The sequence below is a fragment of the Sceloporus occidentalis genome, unplaced genomic scaffold (genome assembly GCF_023333645.1).
Source record: "Sceloporus occidentalis isolate IW3139 unplaced genomic scaffold, rSceOcc1.0.p SCAF_26, whole genome shotgun sequence".
NCBI classification, from domain to species: domain Eukaryota; kingdom Metazoa; phylum Chordata; class Lepidosauria; order Squamata; family Phrynosomatidae; genus Sceloporus; species Sceloporus occidentalis.
In genome coordinates, this window is record NW_028317006.1 from 5,599,666 (window position 1) to 5,620,356 (window position 20,691).

The following is a 20,691-nucleotide window of genomic DNA, read 5'->3' on the forward strand; positions in this document are numbered from 1 at the left end:
TAGCATTGTGTCTGTACACGCCTGGCATCAGACACACAGGAATCACACGGCAACGCATAGCGTGTGTTATCTATACACATCCGTGTGTTTCTGTCCTGCAAGACCCCCCTTATATTACAACAAAAGTGTGCGCTGAGCCGCGTATGATCATTCACCACGACACAGGGCGGATAATCCACACACACATATATATATATATATATATATATATATATATACACACACACACACACACACTATACATACACACGCACAAAGCTAAGGATAGAAATTCCCCGCACACAGGTACCAGGGTGCCTTGGTTTTGCTTTTCTTATCACATATGGTACAGTATAACGGGGTCATCAGCAAAAGACCCTCATCCGCAAACACTTTCCACATCTACAGTTTGACAACAAACTTTTTAAAAGATCCAAAATAACCAATATCATCCAAACTTAACAATGTACACAACATGTATCCAAAACACACATCCGAGACACACGCAACAAAACGCACATCCGAGACACACGCAACAAAACGCACATCCGAGACACACGCAACAAAACGCACATCCGAGACACACGCAACAAAACGCACATCCGAGACACACGCAACAAAACACACACGTGTGATGGACGAGGGGACAGCGGAGCGCTCTTTCGTATAGCGGGGGGTTTTGTGTGCGTTTAAGCAGAGCCATTAGCGACTTAATTGATAGAAATGAAACGTAACGAAGGAAGAGAAGAACGCACGGGAAACACGGATGAAGATAAGAACGCGGAGGAGGGGGGCGAACCGTAGGCTGCTTTGGGATTTGCGGAGCAGACAGGGTGCTGCGCTCTGTAAACAAGTGCGTGTCTGGCACGGATACAAAGGATGCGCTTGTGATTCACGACACCGACGATGTGATCGAGTGACACTAAGTGTGCACCACGTGCGTGTGATTTAACACGCTTACACATACATTAAGAGCCCTGCGTCGGGGACGCGATCAGCACGAGGGCACAGCCAACGCAGGTGTTCACAAAAGAAACACTTTCACAATCAAGAGACGGCCGCCAGACGCCGGGCACAACTTTCCCGATACTTCCCTGAATCCTGCGTCTCAAACACAAAATACGGCGGGGGTTAAGAGCCGTTCGGCCGTCTAGTCTGTCTGTTTATCCTGATGTAAAGACTCAGACCTTAATCAGTTATTTATGCCTATCCCATACATGCTTAGCTAATAGCCTCTACCACTTCTGCTGGACGGCTGTTCCGTTTATCTATCACCCTCTCGGAACTGTCTATAACTACTTCAGGGTTCCATCTGTCTCCCTAACCTCAGAACAATCCATAGGGGTGCAAGAAAATAAAGGCTAGCAGACAGAGGTGTCCCGGAGCCACGACCCGCAGGAGGTCCGGGCTTACAAGAGACAGGACCCCCAAGCAGCCGTCTCTTTTCGGGGGTCTGCAGCATAGGTCCGTGCAGTGATCGGAGCGCAGACCCTCACACGTGTTTCTCACACATCAACCCCCCCCGAGTGTCCGATACATACATGACGGCGTGGGGTAAACACGCCAAGCAAGCGGGTCACTCACCTCTTCCACCCAGTAATTCCACGCAAAGACACGGGCACAGCAGAACCAGCAGAGCCCCCGACAGCCAGGCCGGAGTAGAACCCCAGCCCGAACCGACCTTCATCTCCACGGATCCTGGGATAAAACCTCGCGTGTAAATTCCACTCCAGCTATCCCAGGGCATTCACATCCACGCAGCCACAGTGTCGGTAAATTCCTGGAGCCCGAAATAAAGATGGCGCTTGGGTCACACTCTGGAGCCTATATGGATGGATGGACCATAAAGTGTGACCTTGCCGCGGATCCCGTGCTGCGCGCTGGACGGGGCAGTTGTTGTTGTGAAATGCCCCCCGGTGTAATGGCAGGTCGGTGGGTGCAGGGGCTGCGAGATCCTCCCCGTCTGCAGTCTTCCCCACAGTGACACAATGTAATGTGACAGGGGGTGGTTGTGGGTGTCACATGGGCCGCTTATCGCTCAGGATACCCCCCTCTTGGGGAACTAGAACCTCCCAAAAAAATAGACAATCCGTTGGCTCGCGGGGCCCCCGGTACCGGCTCCGGCTTATTCCCTCGGGGGCCGTTCTTTGTGTGATTGCTCCGGTCTTGTAGGTCTGGATGTCCTCGGCAGTAGAGGGGCCGCTCGGTATCCGTCTCCCGGGGTACGTCTCGTAGGTTACAGGGTAAGTAGTTGCCCCCGTGTTGCTGCCCCCAGTCCCCGGGGTTACGCGTGTAGCTCGGCAGGAAGCGGGTGTCAGCCCCGCCGCTCGTACACCCGACACACGAGGAGCTGGCAGGAGGTGCCCGGAACCCGCAGCTCTGCCTCCTCAGCCTCCATCTCCCAGCCGGCCTCCAAACCTCCCCCTCTCTGTCTCCGAGCCGGAGCCCAGACCGCAGGAGGCCGCTGCGGGACCAATGAATGGAGAAGCGGATAACCCCCCTCAACAAACCCGCGCGTTCGCCTCGCTTCGCCTCTCCGGGGCCCCTGAAGGTCAGAGCCGGACACAGAGCGGTCGGGCCGGCCTCGTGTTTCCCCAGCGGGAGGTGTGCCGGTGCTCAGTGAGTGTCTGCGGTGACCCCGGCGGCTGCTGGCTGCTGGAGCTCGCTCATTGTGAGGCTCCGCTCTCTCCGTGACGTTAATGCTGTAAACAAGAGGCCAGCTCCTGAGACTCACACGCGGCTGCCTGCAAAGCCAGGACTGGGAGCGCCAGCGGAGCCGGGGCCTGTCTGCCGGCCGATCACACGCATCTACCGAGGGGGTAGATCGCTTTCTCTACTGAATTCCCGTACATTCGGTAGTTATTAACACCCCCTACAGCCGCTCCACCTGCACGCAGCCCTGCTGGGTCACGGGGAGCCCCCTGCCTAACCACAGGTGGATGAATACACAGCCCCCGGCATTCGCTTTCATGTTCCGCCGCCGCTAATGCCCTCATTTAATTAAAAAAAATACATTTTCGGCATTCCGGTGTAAAAGCACCAATAGTCAAACTATTTACAGTGAGGTTAATAATAACGATTATATATCATTTTGTATCGAGCTCTTTATTATTTTTACCAGTTACATAATAATATGTTACAGATACTGTAACTCTTTCAGTGCCAGATGTGCCTTCTGCAACTAGAGGGTTATCGATATAACATTATATATATATTGATATACATCTATATATATTTATATACATCTATATATATATATATAGAGGCACAGCTCCTATGTTTAGTGCAACTTTAATACCTCTGAGTACCAGATGGTTTCTGCAAGCCTTTCCAGCAATGAAGGGGTTAAAGGGGCAGGGGCACCTAAATGCATTAGTGTTTTCCATGCTGAAAGGCAGAACACACACACACACACACACACACACTCCATATTCATCCGGTAGAAGGCAGCAGATCTGTTCTGGATCTATTGTTGGCTTCTTCACGCTTTCCTTTCTGTTGTTGCCATGGTTTGGGAGAATAATGTTTCATCTTGTAATGTTAGATTTTTTTTTTCCGGAGGATTCTGTTCCCTGAATAAGGAGCTCCTGGCATTCTACGGACAGAATTCTTCAGTTAACTCCTAACTTTTTTTTTTTTTTTTAACTAACATTCTGAAAACATCAGATAATAAGAATTTTTGTTGTGTTAATAAATGAAATAGATTAAAATCTGAAAATAGGACAACTGTGACCTTTTTTTACTAAAATGACTAATCCTACTTAACAATGATAAATATTTGTTAGGAAATTCAGCCAAGAGAATCCGACCAAATAGTTAATGATACAGTTGTGGTGACACATTTGTGTTGTTATGCAGGAATGATGTCATTCTACAAGTAATATCCTGAAAATATCTTATGTTTCTCGTTGAATAAAACAAACTAATCCTAATACTACTGGCTGACCAGTTATTGTACTTTATCAGCCTTTTAGAGAATTTCAGCTTTCAGGTGCTTTTGTCTGCTAGAGTTTTATTTGGCTAATGCCCAGACAAATATCATCGCCCCTATACATCTACGCCTTTATATACGTGCGTAATCAATACAAATTATATATATGTGTGTGTGTGTGTATATATGTATATATATCCTTGTATCGCCGAATAATATGTGCCGTTATTCTGTTTCCATATTTAAAATTATACAACTTTGACCACTTTTTAATGATAATGTGTTTTCTGAGGCTGTATTTATTGAGGCATCCTTATAGTGACCCTCCTTTCAACTATCTTTAACAAACGACTAGCCTTACGCACAAATGATTTTGATCAGACTACAAATCATGTCTTTTCTTCACATTTTCCCAATTTATCTTTTTTTTTTTCCCCCTTTGATTGAATTATCTTTCACCATCTTAGTGGCCCTTCTTTGAAACGTCCCCAAACTATTTGCGTTCTTTGTAAGCGTTGATTTTTAGAACATTATTCCGTGTGCGAAGAGGTCCAACCAGCGATGTATTGATATATAACAAGGAATAGTCCTTTTAATGTTACTGTCAATCATCGCAGAAAAGTCGGAGGCGTCAGCGCTCAGGAGAGGAAACATATCAACTCCCTGACGTCAATATCTTATCAAAGGAAATCCCAGTGAGTTTTCCCTGCAAGAAGGACAGAGCTGGCCCTGTATAATGCATAACTCATTTGGGAGATTTCGTAAAACCTTCTTCTCTGATTTATCAATGGATTATAAATGACCAGCTCGGACCTTCGCACAGGAGGAGCACATGGAAGACAATGATGTCTTAAAACTCTACTCAACTATCAACTTAACTCTACGTGTTCCGCTCAGCAGGAGCTCAAAGTGGTTTCCCCTTTCTAATATTAGTGATATCAGGGAGTTAACATGTTCGACTCTTTAATGAATAAACCTCATTGATGTAGTCTTGTGTGAAACTACACGTTAGAAAGATGTCTCTAGTGGCCCAAATGACTATGCAAGTCTCGCGCCAGCATTAGCTGGCAGTCAATAGCTGCCCACCAACAGGTTTCCCCAAAGTGAGATGTCAGTCCTTATAACGCTCACCTGTTTGGGTTTCAATTGGGTTTTATAAGGAGATGAAATGCAATAGAGGGCAGCAATTCAACCCCCCAGTCCATTAACACTTTTTACAGTTTAAAAATATACATTTTCTTTTTTCATGACCTTGTAAAGCATTTTACAGATTTAAATTGAAATGTATAGTTTGATCTGTACAATGCAACCCACAATATTGAATATTTCAAATCCTAAGGGTCCCACCAGGTACATATATATATAAAATGCTGGGAACATTCTTTGTACAGGAGAAACGTCTCTGGGCATAGTAGAAGAACCCAACATTTTTCTTTTTAATGGCATATAACCAATGATACAAACAATAAGAAATAGAAGCAAGATGCTAGACTGAACAGCAGCCATTAATAGCAGAGACAAGGAGGTGGTCAAGTTAGACTTCCCTTAAATATTACATGCCCTACTGGAGATATCTTCAGAGATGCAACAGAGAGATTCAAAAGATGGGATAAAAAAACATGCATTTGAGAAAAAGATCTGCATCGGGATATCCTGAGCAAAGCCAGGGAGTAATTACATTTTAATGTTTTTAAAGTGGTAAAACATGGAGCCAGTGATTCTTATCTACCATCAGGTTATATGATGTTCAAAAACATGTCCGCTCTACGAAATCTTACTGTATTTTAGTTTTGTGCATACGTGAAAACGAATGAAGATTGGTGCCGGAGTATATGGGATGTTAATTCTCTGGTTACGTTTAAAATGGCAGGGAAATCATTCAAAAATGTTTGTGTAAGCAAGTGCTTTGGTGATCCCATTGCTGGAAGAGACTGTTTTCTAATGTTAATCAGATCTGCATCGTATACGGCATCCCACTTCGGGTCATCATCTGTTCTTAAAACCAGTGAGAGTCCGAGACTTGGTAAATGATACATGGGTCCAGGTCCCCACGATATCACTAAACCAGATAGTAAACTACCTAACATCTGATACTGATGCTATAGTAACATATTAACTTACATTTGAATTCATATCTTATGACAGATATCAGTCTGATATGTAGCATGACTTAAGACATCATGAAAGAGGCTATAAGGAAAGCATTGAATCATAAAGTACACATGTGAGTTAAATACATTGGTTATGATGCCAAGGCCAACCACCAACACTAAAGGGATGCAAAGACTAATGCAATAAGGCAGTGTCTCTCTATTCATATACCCCATCATCAGGCAGTGCTTCTAATCTGTAGAGTAGGAGAACAGGAGAGAAATCCAGAATATGCCATTCCTTTTTACATTTAATAATAATAATTTGTATAAAACATTTCATTAAAGATAATTCACGATACATAAAACCAATGTTATTTGTGAGTTTTAGAATTGAAGCGTAACTAGAAGATATGAACATGATAGTGATGTATATACACCCTTTTTTAAATGATAAGAATTCATTTATAAAGCACCAACATATTCCACAGCACTGTACAAATGTATATAATGAAGGGGATTATTATTGAGGCATGGATCTGGGTTACATTTATACATTTCTGCAATGGGTTTTTCTGAAGGTATCTGCCAGATGAACCCCTTTTTAAAACAAAACGTATGTGTACATTTATATAAATATATATATAGTTAGAAAAATGGGAGGAAAGTGTCCAACACTCAATCAGCCCATTCCCTTAAGGGCTGTTAAGAAAAGTTTCTACTACCCAGAACAATGAAAACTATATAGAGTTGGATAGAGATCATGTATTCGATGTACACAACAGCATTTTTTGTTTATAATTTGCTACTACCTATGGATTGCTATGGTAGACGTTCCTTCAGTGTTTGAGATAACGTCACGTATGGAGTTGTATTTGTCCGAAAATACATTCTGCGTAACAACACAATTATTTGTTTGCAAAAAAGGAATTTATATATATAAGCAGCTTTGTCACTGCCGTCCAAGGCACTGTCACACTGTCCTTCCCCTTTCTTTACTTAATTTTATTTAGTTATTATTATTTATTATTATTAGCAATTACTCTTATTATAGTAATATTATAGCATTATTAATAATGGCATTATTATTATTATTATTATTAGAACGAAGCTTCAATGCAATATAGCAGGCAGTGAAAGTCTTTAGTTCCTGATAATGTTCTGTGGAATGAGAAACTTTTTTTTTTTATACATGTCACTATCATACAATCATTCACAGGATACACATTTTTATTATTTTTCTGTTTCTCTTTTATACTTTTCCTGTTGAAAATCAGCTTGTTTCACTTTTTCTTGCTAGCGTTCGTTGTAAATTATTTTATCTGCCAGGACGTCCTATCAGTGACGTTCCGCAATGTTTGTTTCCGAGTATAATTATCGCAAAACCCTTAGGAAGTGAAACAACTTTTTCTTTTTTTTACTTTTTGTTAGCGATATTACCATTCATATTCTGAGAACAAATTATCTGATATATAGAACAGCGAGTGAGAAATGCAGAAATACGGAAAAACATTATATTGTTAGTTATTGATCATTTTCTCTTGAATAAGAAGTGGTTATTTTTCCATCAGTAATATTATACACATGGTACACTTTTTTGTTGAATATTGTTTATACTGGGGAAAAAAAATGCATAAGGAACCAAAATACTGCTTTTATGAGCTGTGGACATTATTTTTTATAATATTCTCAAAAAGCAGTAGTAACATCTTGACTTCTCCTTTATATTTGCATAAGTGATCAACATTTTCTCCATATTCATCTATACACAATATCCCACTATTACTTTTACTACTATTTTCACGTTTCTAATATGTATTAATTAAATTAATTGATTTCTTAATATGTATTAATTAAATATTAAATCATTTTCTCAGGAACATGGCAGGGTTTAAATAAAGCATGCAGTCATACATGACAACGTGAATGAATACTGCATGAGGTTTTATGTGCCTTGGGGAACTTGTGTAGCAATGCCTTGCTTATCCCACAGGCATTCAAAACTATTGATATTTCTGTCAACCTTCATTGAAGAATGAAACCAAAGTACTAGATGGGTTCTCAACTCCTGATGTTTCTATATGTATTACTGTATATTTGTTACATATGTGTACAGCACTGTGTAATTTGTTGGCACTTAATAAATCAAAGAATAATAATAGTTCAAGAATGAAACCAACCCACTTAGTAAACCATACCTTTAAAAAGAAAATCCTTTATATGTCGTCAGAACGTTTTAGAGAAGAGATTTTTTTATCCTATATATATATATATATATATATATTTCAAAAAGAAAAAAACAACATTTACATGCAGTCTATCTTTTTTGTGCCTGCCGGATAAATCCAGGACTTGCTTATCCCTGGCTCACAACATGCTACTCTTGGGTTTCTAGATTGTAAAATCTTTTCCGCAGGGCCCTCCTCACCTTCTGTTTCCGTCCCAATTGTTGTGTGACGCACTACTGGTTGTGTCCTGTTTACCCGTTGTACTGCCTGCAGAATAGGATGGTGCTATAGAAATCAATGAATAATAATAAAAATAATTCTGTTCTTTGTGGGTTGACTTTTTTAGTTGATCCTGATGTATCATTTATGGGTCTTACAAAGTTGGCACCAAAAATTTTCTGACCACCCCGTTACTTCTACATAGATTTCTACAGCCCCCGCCATATGTAAAGAACACATTTATGACACAGGCAAGCAGGCAGATGTGACCAATATGGCTGCATCTTCTAGAAACCCCTATAAAGAGGTAGGGGGCTCACCACGTGGGAGAGATCGGGAACGCTTGGACGCCCAGCTGCCATGAACAGGACGTATCAGTGAAAAATGATGTTTTTATGTAACAGATGTACCAGTTGGCTCTTATCGGCTGAAACCTATGTCTTCATTAAACCAGAAACAAAATACAGTCCAATAATTGAGGCAGAGAAACCATACTTTTAAACATCTGCAATGATGCCGGTTGTGATCAAACCAACAAAAGCAAAGTCAATGGCCCCTGTACGGCCAACAAAGCAAAGAAGAATAAAATCATTGACAGCACGTATAATATTTACAGAACAGACTAATGTAGAGGACTGGGATGTCAGATGATTCATATACTGAAAAAAACAAACAGTATTTAATTGTTATGAAGACATTTATCGCGCAGTTTGAAATTAAATGCCATGTTTCATGAACAAAAATCTAATAGGTATAGACAAGAGGTCCCACAAATTTCTATAGACAATAATCCAAAAGATTTTATTTTTTTACTATTATGTTTTTATGTATTGATTATTAGAGAAGCTTTGTTATATCAAGGAGGTATCATTATACCAGGCTGTTAATGTGATGGCTCATCCAGATAGCGGTCTCCCAGATATTATAGACTCTATTTTATAGAGAGCATACAGTAAGAACTCCTATCCATAATGGTGCTATATAAACCAGTTAGATTCCGGCAATGAAATCATTCGTTGCTGACCACGACACAGAAGAGTATTACTTACACAGATAACTTACTGGATGTGAGTAGTCAGTGCAGGCAAACATTTGCCAGAAATAAAGTGATAAATATAATGAGATGCCAGGAAATAAGGATGTCATCTCCATACCTAAAGGAAACTTCGGCTTGTCACGTGCATCAGGAAACTGCAATGTATTAGAATATACAGCTGATCTCTTTTTATTAACATCTTTTATGTTTAGGTTAATTATTTTAATATAAAAAGAATTATTTTTTAATAATATTTCTGTTGCAGCTACTTGGCACCGGGCTAAAAAAGTGGTGATTGGTGTGCAATTGTTAATTTTGGACTTTGATTCAAAAATGTACGTAGCAAAATGGAATGTCAAGAAAGTTTAAGAAAATCATATTTTGGATAATTTTGTTTGTGGAAGGCTCGCTGATGAGACAAATGATTTTGAAGCTTATATCTAAAACTTAATGTATGGGCATCTGTCTAGCTACTAAAGCACCGTGGGCTATTCATTCTAACTTTCTGGCTATGAACATTTATTTTTATGAAAAAATATTAAGTATATTTGAAATATTATCAAAATGCATTAAGCATTATTAATTCTGATCCAATGCAATAAAAAAAAATAAAAAACTACTTTTGGATATTTTGTCTTAAGAAAACTAATTGTCTTGTAGCGAAAATGCTGTGTGAAGATATATATTTAGGGAAAATAATAGGAAAAGTACTATAACATTTCTGCCGCAAACTAAGTTTCTGCCTGCACCAGATGTTAATAATGCCGTCTTTTCAAATTATATCGGCACGCTCATCGGGTGGTGACCGCGGGCTTACATCCGTTTATAGCCTCAATCAAACCGTATTGTTATTTAGGAAAATGGGGGCACAGTAATAAAGAATACACCAGTATATTTAGAAGCATGTATCTATAGACTCGTTCACGTGTAATGTGCAAGAAGAAAGATCCTTGATGATACCTTTTTCTATTCATCACTATATTTAAAAAAATCTATATCTAATTATAAATGTATGTCTTTGCTACTGTAACAATGCTATGTATTATAGTTTTGTTTTTTCCCTTTCATTTTCATGTACTTAACAAGTAATATTAATAATTGGTTCACAATAAGGTAGAAACAAGGCCAGCGGTTTCTGTTTTCTAAGTCAGGAGTATTTTTTCTCTTCATATTGTATCCAGTTAATATATTCTTATTTTAATATTCATTCATTTATTATATTCATGTACTGGAGACCAATTCTGAATTGAATATCAGTTTTAACACATTTCTAATGTATTTTCTTCAACTCAAAAGTTTATTGTAAGTTACTATATTCTATGAAATCAAAACGTCAATAAAAATTATGGGGGGGGGGATCTATATTAAAGGCCAAACGTCTTTATAGTAAGCAAATGGCTGGGGCGCAGGTACATGTAAGGGAAGAAAAAACAAACAAATATAGTGTAAAAAGTATAAATTCAAATATAGAGAGTGAAGTTGTGATTGCACTCACAAAAGGATAAGATGCTTCAGACCCATCAAGGTGTGTTGTAAAAATTCCTTTAATGAATCTTCTTATATAGTCTAAAAAACAAAACTGAAAATGGTGCAATATCTTCAATGAAAGCAATAGTTGCTAATAAAGTTGCACTCACGATTGGTCCATGCACGGAGTGCATATACAGGCGTTAAAAATATAGTCCACCAGAAACTTGATCAATGGGATGTCCCGTGTAGTAACCTCACAAGGACCTGTTTGAAGCATGCGTGAGGTTTTCATGTTCAATTCATACGTTTTCTGGTTCCGGTTCAAACTATGTTCCATAAAATGTTCATTTTTGAATTTTTCTCTCAAAGACCTCATTCTGAGTATTAGTGTTTAAGTTACAATAACACACGTAGAATCCCAATATCATGTTATATGACAAAAAAGTATCTTTTCATTTAATTTTCTATAGAAGGAAAACAATGAGTTTGCGCTGATTAGATGAACATGATCTCTGTAGGTTAACTACATTACGTAACGATATTAGTATATTATACTATACATGAAATTTCTTTTTTCCCTAAAGCCGTGGGGGTTTTTTTCTTTCTTATTTCACCGCGGTGCTATTGGCAGGCAGAATTCTCACCCAAACAAAATTGTTTTCCTCTGAATCGACTGAGTTCTTTTTTTCCCCTTGGCAGGTAATTCCTGGCACTCCCTTCTCTAGCGGCCACCACCCAGACCAGAGCGCTCTCAAGCAGACAATTTAACCTCTCGGTGCTACTCACATGCGCGCCATCCCTAAACACTGTGTAATAAAGGTGGCACGTCTTTGTGACACTCGTTGGCGCCTGCTCCACGTTTAAAATTTAACACACCCTGGCAGTAATCTTCAGCTCTAATTACTACATTCATTCATCTTCTTGCCACACACCCCGTTCATACAAACGGGAACATGTATGGTTCTGCCACGCAACGAGTGTTTACAATTCCGCTGATAAATACTCGTTTTATTTCCCGCAGTGTTTCCATTCCAGCACGGATAATTCCTACTTAACTCATCTCCGGCTAGAACAAGTCATTCCTTCCATGCTGCCATTTTTAAAAGCATTCAGCGTGCACGTTATAGACTGATATCGGAAAGGTACATTAAAGCAGCGGTCACGGCAGATTTCTTTTTTTTAGGAATCAGTGAAGTAAACAGTTTTCCCTAAATTAGAGGTTTTCTACATAGAAAAACAGGTTGTTTACTCTCCTTGTGACTGCTTACGAACCTTTGGCAGTACCTCTGGTTTCCCAGAACATGTGTGCATTGTGTTATTTACAGGTATAATAATAATAATAAATTAAAATAATTCTCTGAGGCTAATACTCTACAGTATTTATTTTACCAATTTTTCTATTATTAATATAGATAAGATGTTATGATTCAACTGTTCCTTTAACACCCTGGATCTAGGATCTAACTATGTTTGCTGCCATTGCCTTTGACTCTCACTATATATATATATATATATATATATATATATATATATACAGTGGGGTATTTATCTTTACCACTGCCCTATCGCTAACCAAGGGCAGCATCACCACCCGCGTCACGGTCCTTATTGCTGGGCATTCAAGTTATGATGTCATAACCTGGCGCTCCACTTTTTATGGATTCCTCCTGATGTGCAAGACCCAGTCAACACAAGATCTGGGGGGAAAAAACACTTTCATTTCTTTGATATTAAAAAAAATAAATCCCGACAATAAGAATGCACATAAAAATTGGACCAATGTCCTTTTTAATAACAGGAATGACAGGAATGTATGATTAATTCAGAGGAAGGAGCAGTTTTATTTTTCTCGCTGCCTCTCCGTTCTCTGTCCTTCATGCCGTTTTGGCAGCCGATCACTGGTAAGAAGGCACTCTTACTGAAAACAACGAGAGAATGCAAACTTGGTAAAGATGATACCTTTATTGGCCAATCGACGTATAATGGACTGCAAGCTTTCAAGGCTATATATATATATATTACCTTGCAATCCTTTATACATCAGTTAGCCAATAAAGGTATCATCTTTACCCAATTTGCTTTCTTGCTATAGCTATGGCTAACATGGTACAAGTCTATACTTCTGTGCATGCGCTTATGGATGCCAGCTGATCTTTGGAGGGGTTTTGATGAACCCCTCTTTGCTTTTGCATGCGTCAAAGAAAAATGTTAGCGGGCGCAGCTATGACACGCGTTAAAGTGCATGTGATAACGGGAGGGTCCCTTTAACCCAGGGGTTCTCAAACTGCGGCCCTCCAGCTGCTGCAGGACTACATCTCCCATAATGCTCCTTCAGCTAAGGGGCTGGCTGAGGAGTATGGGAGATGTAGTCCTGCAGCAGCTGGAGGGCCGCAGTTTGAGAACCCCTGCTTTAACCGGTTAAAGAGTATATTGGCTCGTGTATAGAATGTATGAGTTTCTTTATTGCCCAATCCCGTCTATCACACGTACGGCTCCAGGAAGGAATTTACGCATTGTAGGCAGTTTTGAATTCCTTAACTTAATCTGACCAGATTTTTGGAACAAACCATGGGGACTTTTTTTTCCAAAGACGGTTTGGAGTATAAAAACAGATATTGTGTCCATTTTACATATCCAAATACATTTAAATCAATCATATCCTCACACCTAATATACTATAGTATGGTTTAATGAAATAAAGCAAATAAAGCTGTGGGGTAGTCTGTGGGGTAGTCTGGGATATAATCAGGCAGTAGTTCACGTTTTATCTGGTTGTTTTGTGAGAAGCGGTCAGATTTTTGAAATATTATACAGCTGAAAGTTTTCGAAAAAAGGCCATTTTTGTCACATACCTGGCTGCCGGTGCCTCTGGGTCCTCGGACCGGCAGCCGCCACGGAGAAGAGGGAGACCCCCCGCCTTGGCACAGCAGCCTCAGCCGCCACGGAGAAGGGGGAGACCTCCCGCCTTGCCGCAGCAGCCGCAACGGAGGAGAGGGGGACCTCCCGCCTCCGCGAGACAGCTTCCGCCGCCGCGAGGACGGGGAAGACCCCGCAACTCCACACGGCAGCCGCCACCTACTGGAGCCAGGTCCGGACCTGCCGCGTGCACGCGTTCCTCCGGTACTACCGCTCCTTTTAGAAATTTACGTTCTCGCCAATCCCAAGATGGCCGTGGACCGGAAGTGACGTAACGGCACTTTGAATTTTTGGCGGGAGAACGTTAATTGGTGCCTAAACTTCCTCTGCCTATTTAAGAGCCTCAGAAACCTTCCAGCCTTGCCTTCTGATGGTCGTACCTATCTTGTATAGTGTCTACTCCTCAGTAAGCGTTCCCGTGTGATTTCCTGTTACCGACTCTGCTTGTTCCTGTTCCTGTTTTCCTGGCGTTTGACTCTGGCTTCCCTCACGACGATCCTGACTTCCGGCTTGCTGGCCTTGGCTTGCTCATCGGCTATTCTGTACTGGACTCTTGTGATCTGTCTATTGGACTTGCACACGCTGTTCTACCTGACTACAGGACCTATTATACGCTGTGTGTGACAATTTTAAGGTATTTTTAAGGTATTTTAGATTGTTTTGTTGGGAGAGAATGAATCCGAAGGAAAATTGGCCTCCATACCACTGCTGCCTAGAGACTATATCAGGTATCTACTACCCTTTCTAAAATAAACACATAGGTTTAGCTTTCTACTACTAACTGATGTCCCGTTATTGTTTTTAAATCATTGCCTAACCTCTTTTTGATCATCATGGTTTAATAAAGTTTCCAAAGTGTGATTCCTGGAGCTTTTAATGCCTATGAAAGGTTAGATTACGGTGGCTCATTGGAGAAATGGGGGAAATATTACGTGCGATTCAGAAGAACAGCTTTCCAGCAAAGATGGCATTGTTAGTATGGAAAATCGAAGGGGAAAATGGGGGGAAAAAAAGAATAGGTGTAATAGATACCATCTTACATGGGAAGTCATTTGGCAACAGTTCATAGAGGGAATGGGTTGATTAAACTGGCCGACTTGTTCTTAAGTTTAATTTTTTTCCATCTCCATGGCAAACGAAAGAGTTCATAGAATAACCTCGCTGCTAGCGCTAATACAGCCGAGGCCTCCAAATCCACTTATGCCATCCTTAATATTAAAGAAGGACAAAGGTCGTGTAGTGACCTAGTTTTTACAGAAAGTACTATGAGACCGAGGCAGGCAAAATATGTTCCTGTCTGAGGATATATTTTTCTGGAGCAAAGGGCTAAGACAAACCCTATTAGTGTGGATTTTTCGGGAAGGGCAGGGAGGGGCACGTAGGGAGCTGAAATCCTAGATATTGCCACAGCAGACAGAAGATGCTTGACCACGGCCTCCATCCTGACGCCCCTGTGCTCAGGACGGGAAGGACGCTGCTCGGGACGCAGTAAATGAAATAAGGCTTCTAAAATAGCTGCTGACCAGCCTCTCCGAACGCGCTCACATATTCCAGCCCTCGGTCACATTTTAATTTGATCAAGAGGGTTGCAACTGCTCCACGGGGCCTCTCAGAGGGGACGAAAACAACACAACTATGTTCCTAACTTTTGCTCGGCCTCTCCGCGTACGACAAACTAGACTTTACTTTGGCTTCTGCAAAACGTTGTAGCGGAGACTGACCTCTGGAGCAGACGCTCTCCAACGCTGTGTATTATTAGGACCTTTGTTTATTTATAGGGTATTTTATCTCCACCTCGGTGATATGTTTTGGCTTTTGTAAGCTCAAGATCAAGGCTGGATCAGCTCCAAAAATATATAGTGTGGGTGCATTCATTTTTTTTTTCTTCACCAACCATCCACACTGAGACAGTCTCCCGGGAGCAGTCTCGCCGATTCAATAGTAGAGCATTTTATCTACGTTTCAGAATGCTTCTTCCTGTAAGTGACCAAACTGAATCGCAAAGGCCACCGTGACATTTGAAAAATCAGATTTAAAGCTCACTTTGTCTAAACACACAAGGACAGTGAACACTTTTTCTATTTTTTTTTCCTATCATGTTTTACTTATTTAACAATCATTTTATTTCATGCAGTACTCGCTGTGCGTATAATATAAGGCAAGCGTTTTTTTACTATTGTTCATCTAAACACATCTCCTGCATTGCATTGAAGTAGGGGGAGTGAGGAATCTTACCAGATGTATAGAGAAGACTCTGAGGAATCTGGAAACAAAAAGGGCAATTCCAAGGCAACATTTAGGTGCCATTGGCATTAAACTGCCTCTGGTGGCTTAAGTGTGCCTTTCGTGCTTAATGCTAACACAAATTATCAGACTGTTTTACGTTTGGGTGCTGGGACAAATTTTTCTCCCTCGGAGGCCAGACCAATTTTGATAATTTTACTAAAGTTAGATATTGGTGCCAATCTTATAAACAGCTTGCATTTTATTTAGGGAAACATTTTTTTTTATCAGGCAAGTTAAGCTTTAGGCAAACCATGTGTCTCATCACATAATATAAATAACCCCTTTTCTTCTATTTTTGCATCCAATTATATATATATATATATAAATATATATATATAATTCTAGAGAAACATTAAATAAGGTGAAATAACATATTTCGATATGTATGAGATTCCTTTTGAACCCTTGGTTTCCAAGGTTTTGAAGGCTACAATTCCTATCACGCTCATCATCATCATTCCTGGGTAATAGAGGTTGTTGTGGACACTTGTGTAATATAAGTGAATATATATCTTTGTGTTATTGTTTTTTTATTTACGTTTTTGATGGGAACAGGGTTTTACAGTAGTGGAGCATCACAATTACTGATCCATGAATGCTAGCCATCTGATCTCAACTGGTAGAAAGCAGCCATATTAGGCTGCCTGCTCCATGGACCGATCACCAAAGGAATAATGCACCAAGGAAGAATGTGCCTTACCAAAGAAGAATGCACATTAAAGTACCTTATGAGTAAAAAGGTAGAATAAAAAGGATTCAGTCCGGTTCTTGCCACTGACTAAACACCCCCTCTCAGCAGCTTTCTCTTCGCTCTAGGGTGTTTAAGTGTAAATGCAAGGCTTTCCTCAAAAAAGTCTTGCATGTATACTTACACATGTGAGATTTCTGCCTGATGAGCTAATGAAGGCTGCCCTTCAGTGGGCCAGTCAAGGAAGATCTTCTGATCTCTATAACCAGCCTATTATACCCACTGCCTGCATCCATTGGCACCAGAACCAATTCTCTACATTTGGAAAGTCTTCAAAAGTACCAGGTGAGATGCATACCAAGCCTTTCCCTCTCCCAGACCAATCCGTCACTGAAAATCCCTACCCCTTGGTAAAATATTGGGGACGCTTGCTTTTAAATTTCCAACAGATTTAAGAAAAAGCCTTATCTTGTAGTCCACTCAAGTGTTATGCCTTCTTCTGGGAATCAGCATGACCTTGGTTCGTTGGCACTAAACTAAAAGAAAGAGTTTCCTGTGAAACGATAAATATGTGTAAGTAACACATTTTGTTCGTGCTCCATTCCTCTGCTCCCCCAGATGGAAAGAATAAGCTGTTGTGTGAGAACACTGTCAAACTTCAGCTCCGGTCCTGTCTTTCTGCTATAACCTTATTTACAGATGCATGGGGAAGAACATTCACAAGTGTAGCAATATTGTGGGACTGGAGTGATATAAATACATCGGTATGCACTTTCGTTGTTTCAGCCTCCATCTGATATGTTTTCTCACATTTCACATGTGCTATAACCCCTTCTCTGTTCATGCTCCTCTTACAAAACTGAGACATGGAGATGATCTGTATTCTCAAATGCAGATTCTACTAAAATACAAATTATATAATAAAGAGAAATGTAACCCTCCTAGATGACACATGGGTATGAGAGTACTTCTTTGGAGTATTTATTTCTCCTCTAGTACCAGTTTCTTATTGTGTGTGATTTTAAATTTAGCTCAACTGAATCTGCTGGCGCTATATAAATAAATCTAATGTAAATGTATCTATTTGCCTGAAACTACTTCAAGAACATACTGTTACAGATACAGTTAAAGCAGCCATTTCCTTAATACCAAAGCTGGCTGAATTGACCAGCTGGATGACTAAGTGGCCTTGGCACTTTAAACCTAATCTGCGGTATTGGTGAGTATGTAGCCCTATCGGCCACCGGCCCTTCGGGGAAGTGCCAGATGTCCTGTTCGGGCCTGGCATCACATCTTTCACCTGCATTCGAGAATACGCTAAATGTCTTTAACTCTACTGCTGGCATTGATGCATTCAAAGGTAGTGCTGTCCTTGAGCCTGTCAAGAGCAACATCCCCTCATCACCTTGCCTCATGCATGATACAAGCGGCTAGAGCTCTCAGTGCCGCATCTTCTTGTGAATGGCTCAGCTAAACACTAACATATCTCGGCGCTCTGCCCTGTATGAGCTACGTGAGGACCGTGAACAGGGGAGGGCTAGCAAGATTCAGGCCAGGAGGTGATCTAGTTAAATCATGAAGTAGCCTTAAATTCAACTCAATACACTAAACTCAATATGTAGCTTTCAGTTCTTTTCAAAATGCATTGCCCATAGGGAATGCACAGGTAACCCCTTAAAGGAGCACAGAAGGGATCCCGCATGTAGTTGTAGGATTTTTGAAAATATAGTATGCTTATGTTATCACGAAATTACTAGATCAACCTGATCCTCTTTTCTTTAAATGAACATGCACCATTTGTATGGTGACTGAAAGGCTTCTTTGGAGTCTTTGGCTGAAGTTAATAGTATAGTATAGTATAGTAAACAAAAAAGAACATGAAAGGCAGGCAGAAAATAATACATAATGATTATGCAAATAACACCCAGATTTCATTACAGATGTGAGACCAGAATGTTAGAGTGAAACACCCTTCACCCTCCCTTGTTTACAAATGCGTAATGTGTAATTACAGGACTAATGTTGCCGGTCCCTGGTACATTCTAATATGGGTCTGCGTGCACGCTTGTACATAGCATTCTGGGACATAGTGGAAGCGGTTGTGCGTGAGTGTGCGTGAGTGTGCGTGAGTGTGCACACAACCCACCCAGCAACCACCATTTCTTCTTTTTATCTCTATGTCGGTATTTAGTCGCACTGGGAAATTTATTATCATACATATTTTTTACTTTATTTATTTTTTTGACAATTTTTGACAAGTTTGATCCCCACTGCAGGTAATCAGTGATTCTGGACACGGAAGACTCCTGGCTATCTCATGACTGACTGATCTCCCGTGTAGAAATAGCCCTACCGGTGATGGACCATAGGGTATATTAATACGTTCTTGTAGTCACCTAGCGCACAATACTTGGGACATGATAGTCATACTTGGAAACCTCCTAGTCCAGCTACCCGGAGCCCTCCCTCTTTGCTAGGGGCGGGGCTTTACTTCGATAGGTTCAAACTGTATAGAAGTGGGAGGGGCGGTGCCACAGCCGGAGGAGGTGACCCAAAGACCCAGGGAAGCAGTGCTTCACCCAGAGAGTACCCAGGTACACAGAGATCAATGATTAAGATTCGATTCACCAGTTAATGTATTTAATGTAATGTATTCAATATTTCTTAAAATATTATCAATTAGGGTTTGCCACTATTTATCAATTAGGGTTTTGCCACTAGTTATCATGGAAGTCAGTTTCACCAAGGTAAAGTCCCATATTTTTAACTCATAGATCTTTAAAACCATTTCAGTGATAAAACCATAAACAGTATTTTAAGGATATGAATTTAATGATGCTGAAAGCTGTGTAGGTGACAGCTCCTCTCGAGTCACTGCATGCCTTGGATAGCCATCTTCACGTCTCAAAGACTATACATGAAGTCGGCTATTGTCCCCCCACAACAATTCGCTTATGGATGGAGCAGTTGTTTGTGATTCAAAACTTGTCCTAAATTTCTCAGGAAAACATACAAAAGAAGATGTAGTTAAGTCAGAATAAAAAATTACTCTGGGGTAAAGTCTTAAAAGTGTTCTTATCACTATAGTCCCATGATATGCCAGAGTGGCATATAGGGGTATAAGGCATTTCTGAAGGCAGAGTGGCATAAGGGGGGGTTAAAACCGATATCATGGGGCAGAGTGGCATATAGGGGGTTAAAAGGCATTTCTGGGGCAGAGTGGCAAGCCTGGGGGCAGATGTGCATAACTGGGGGGGCAGGTTGGCAAATAAAAGGAAATAAAAACAAAAAAATATTTTTCTCAATCACAGCTTTTATTAAATATGAAAAAATAGTTTACATGAATTAATATAGAAATAAAAGTTTCTTACAAGAATATCGTGAAGAATAATGTGATCAGTGTTTTGTTCCACTGAATAAAATGGAACTTTTTCATTTAAAAATGTTCGCAGTAGCAAATGTTTTGATCCCATTCTGTGTAATGTATTTAATTTATTAGGGCCTTTTAACACTTTTGCTTTCTGACATTTTAATACAAATAATGTGATAAAAAGAATGTTTTATAGTTATTTGTATGGCAAATATTGTGATTCGGGTATGTATAAGGGGTGCGTGTGGGTATAAGAGCTCGAACGCGAGATAAACTATATGGGGCCGGTCTCCAAATGTTTCCAGGGCTGCTTTTCAGTCCCAGTCCGGCCCTGGCTCAATGTGGTGAGGAGGGAAAGTATAATGTGCTGTTACTTTAAAGAATGAATGCGTACACTGTTATTGAAACACTGATATGAAGCCCAGTGTTGGGCATCCACAGTAGTGAGTAGGAGGCGGAAGTCATGTGTCATAACAAT

General features: G+C 40.5%; 1 protein-coding gene across 1 annotated transcript in view; it reads right to left on the reverse strand.

Annotated features, from left to right (window-relative positions):
- The window catches only part of LOC149300034 (insulin-like growth factor 1 receptor), a 95,726-nt gene extending 92,939 nt beyond the window's left edge, over positions 1-2,787 (reverse strand). Inside the window, exons 1-2 of the mRNA XM_089485514.1 lie at positions 2,714-2,787; positions 2,095-2,443 (exon numbers count right to left, since the gene is read on the reverse strand). Coding sequence (XP_089341640.1) covers positions 2,095-2,443; positions 2,714-2,787 — 423 coding nt within the window. The remainder of the gene's footprint in view (positions 1-2,094; positions 2,444-2,713) is intronic.
- Positions 2,788-20,691: the final 17,904 nt, after the last annotated feature.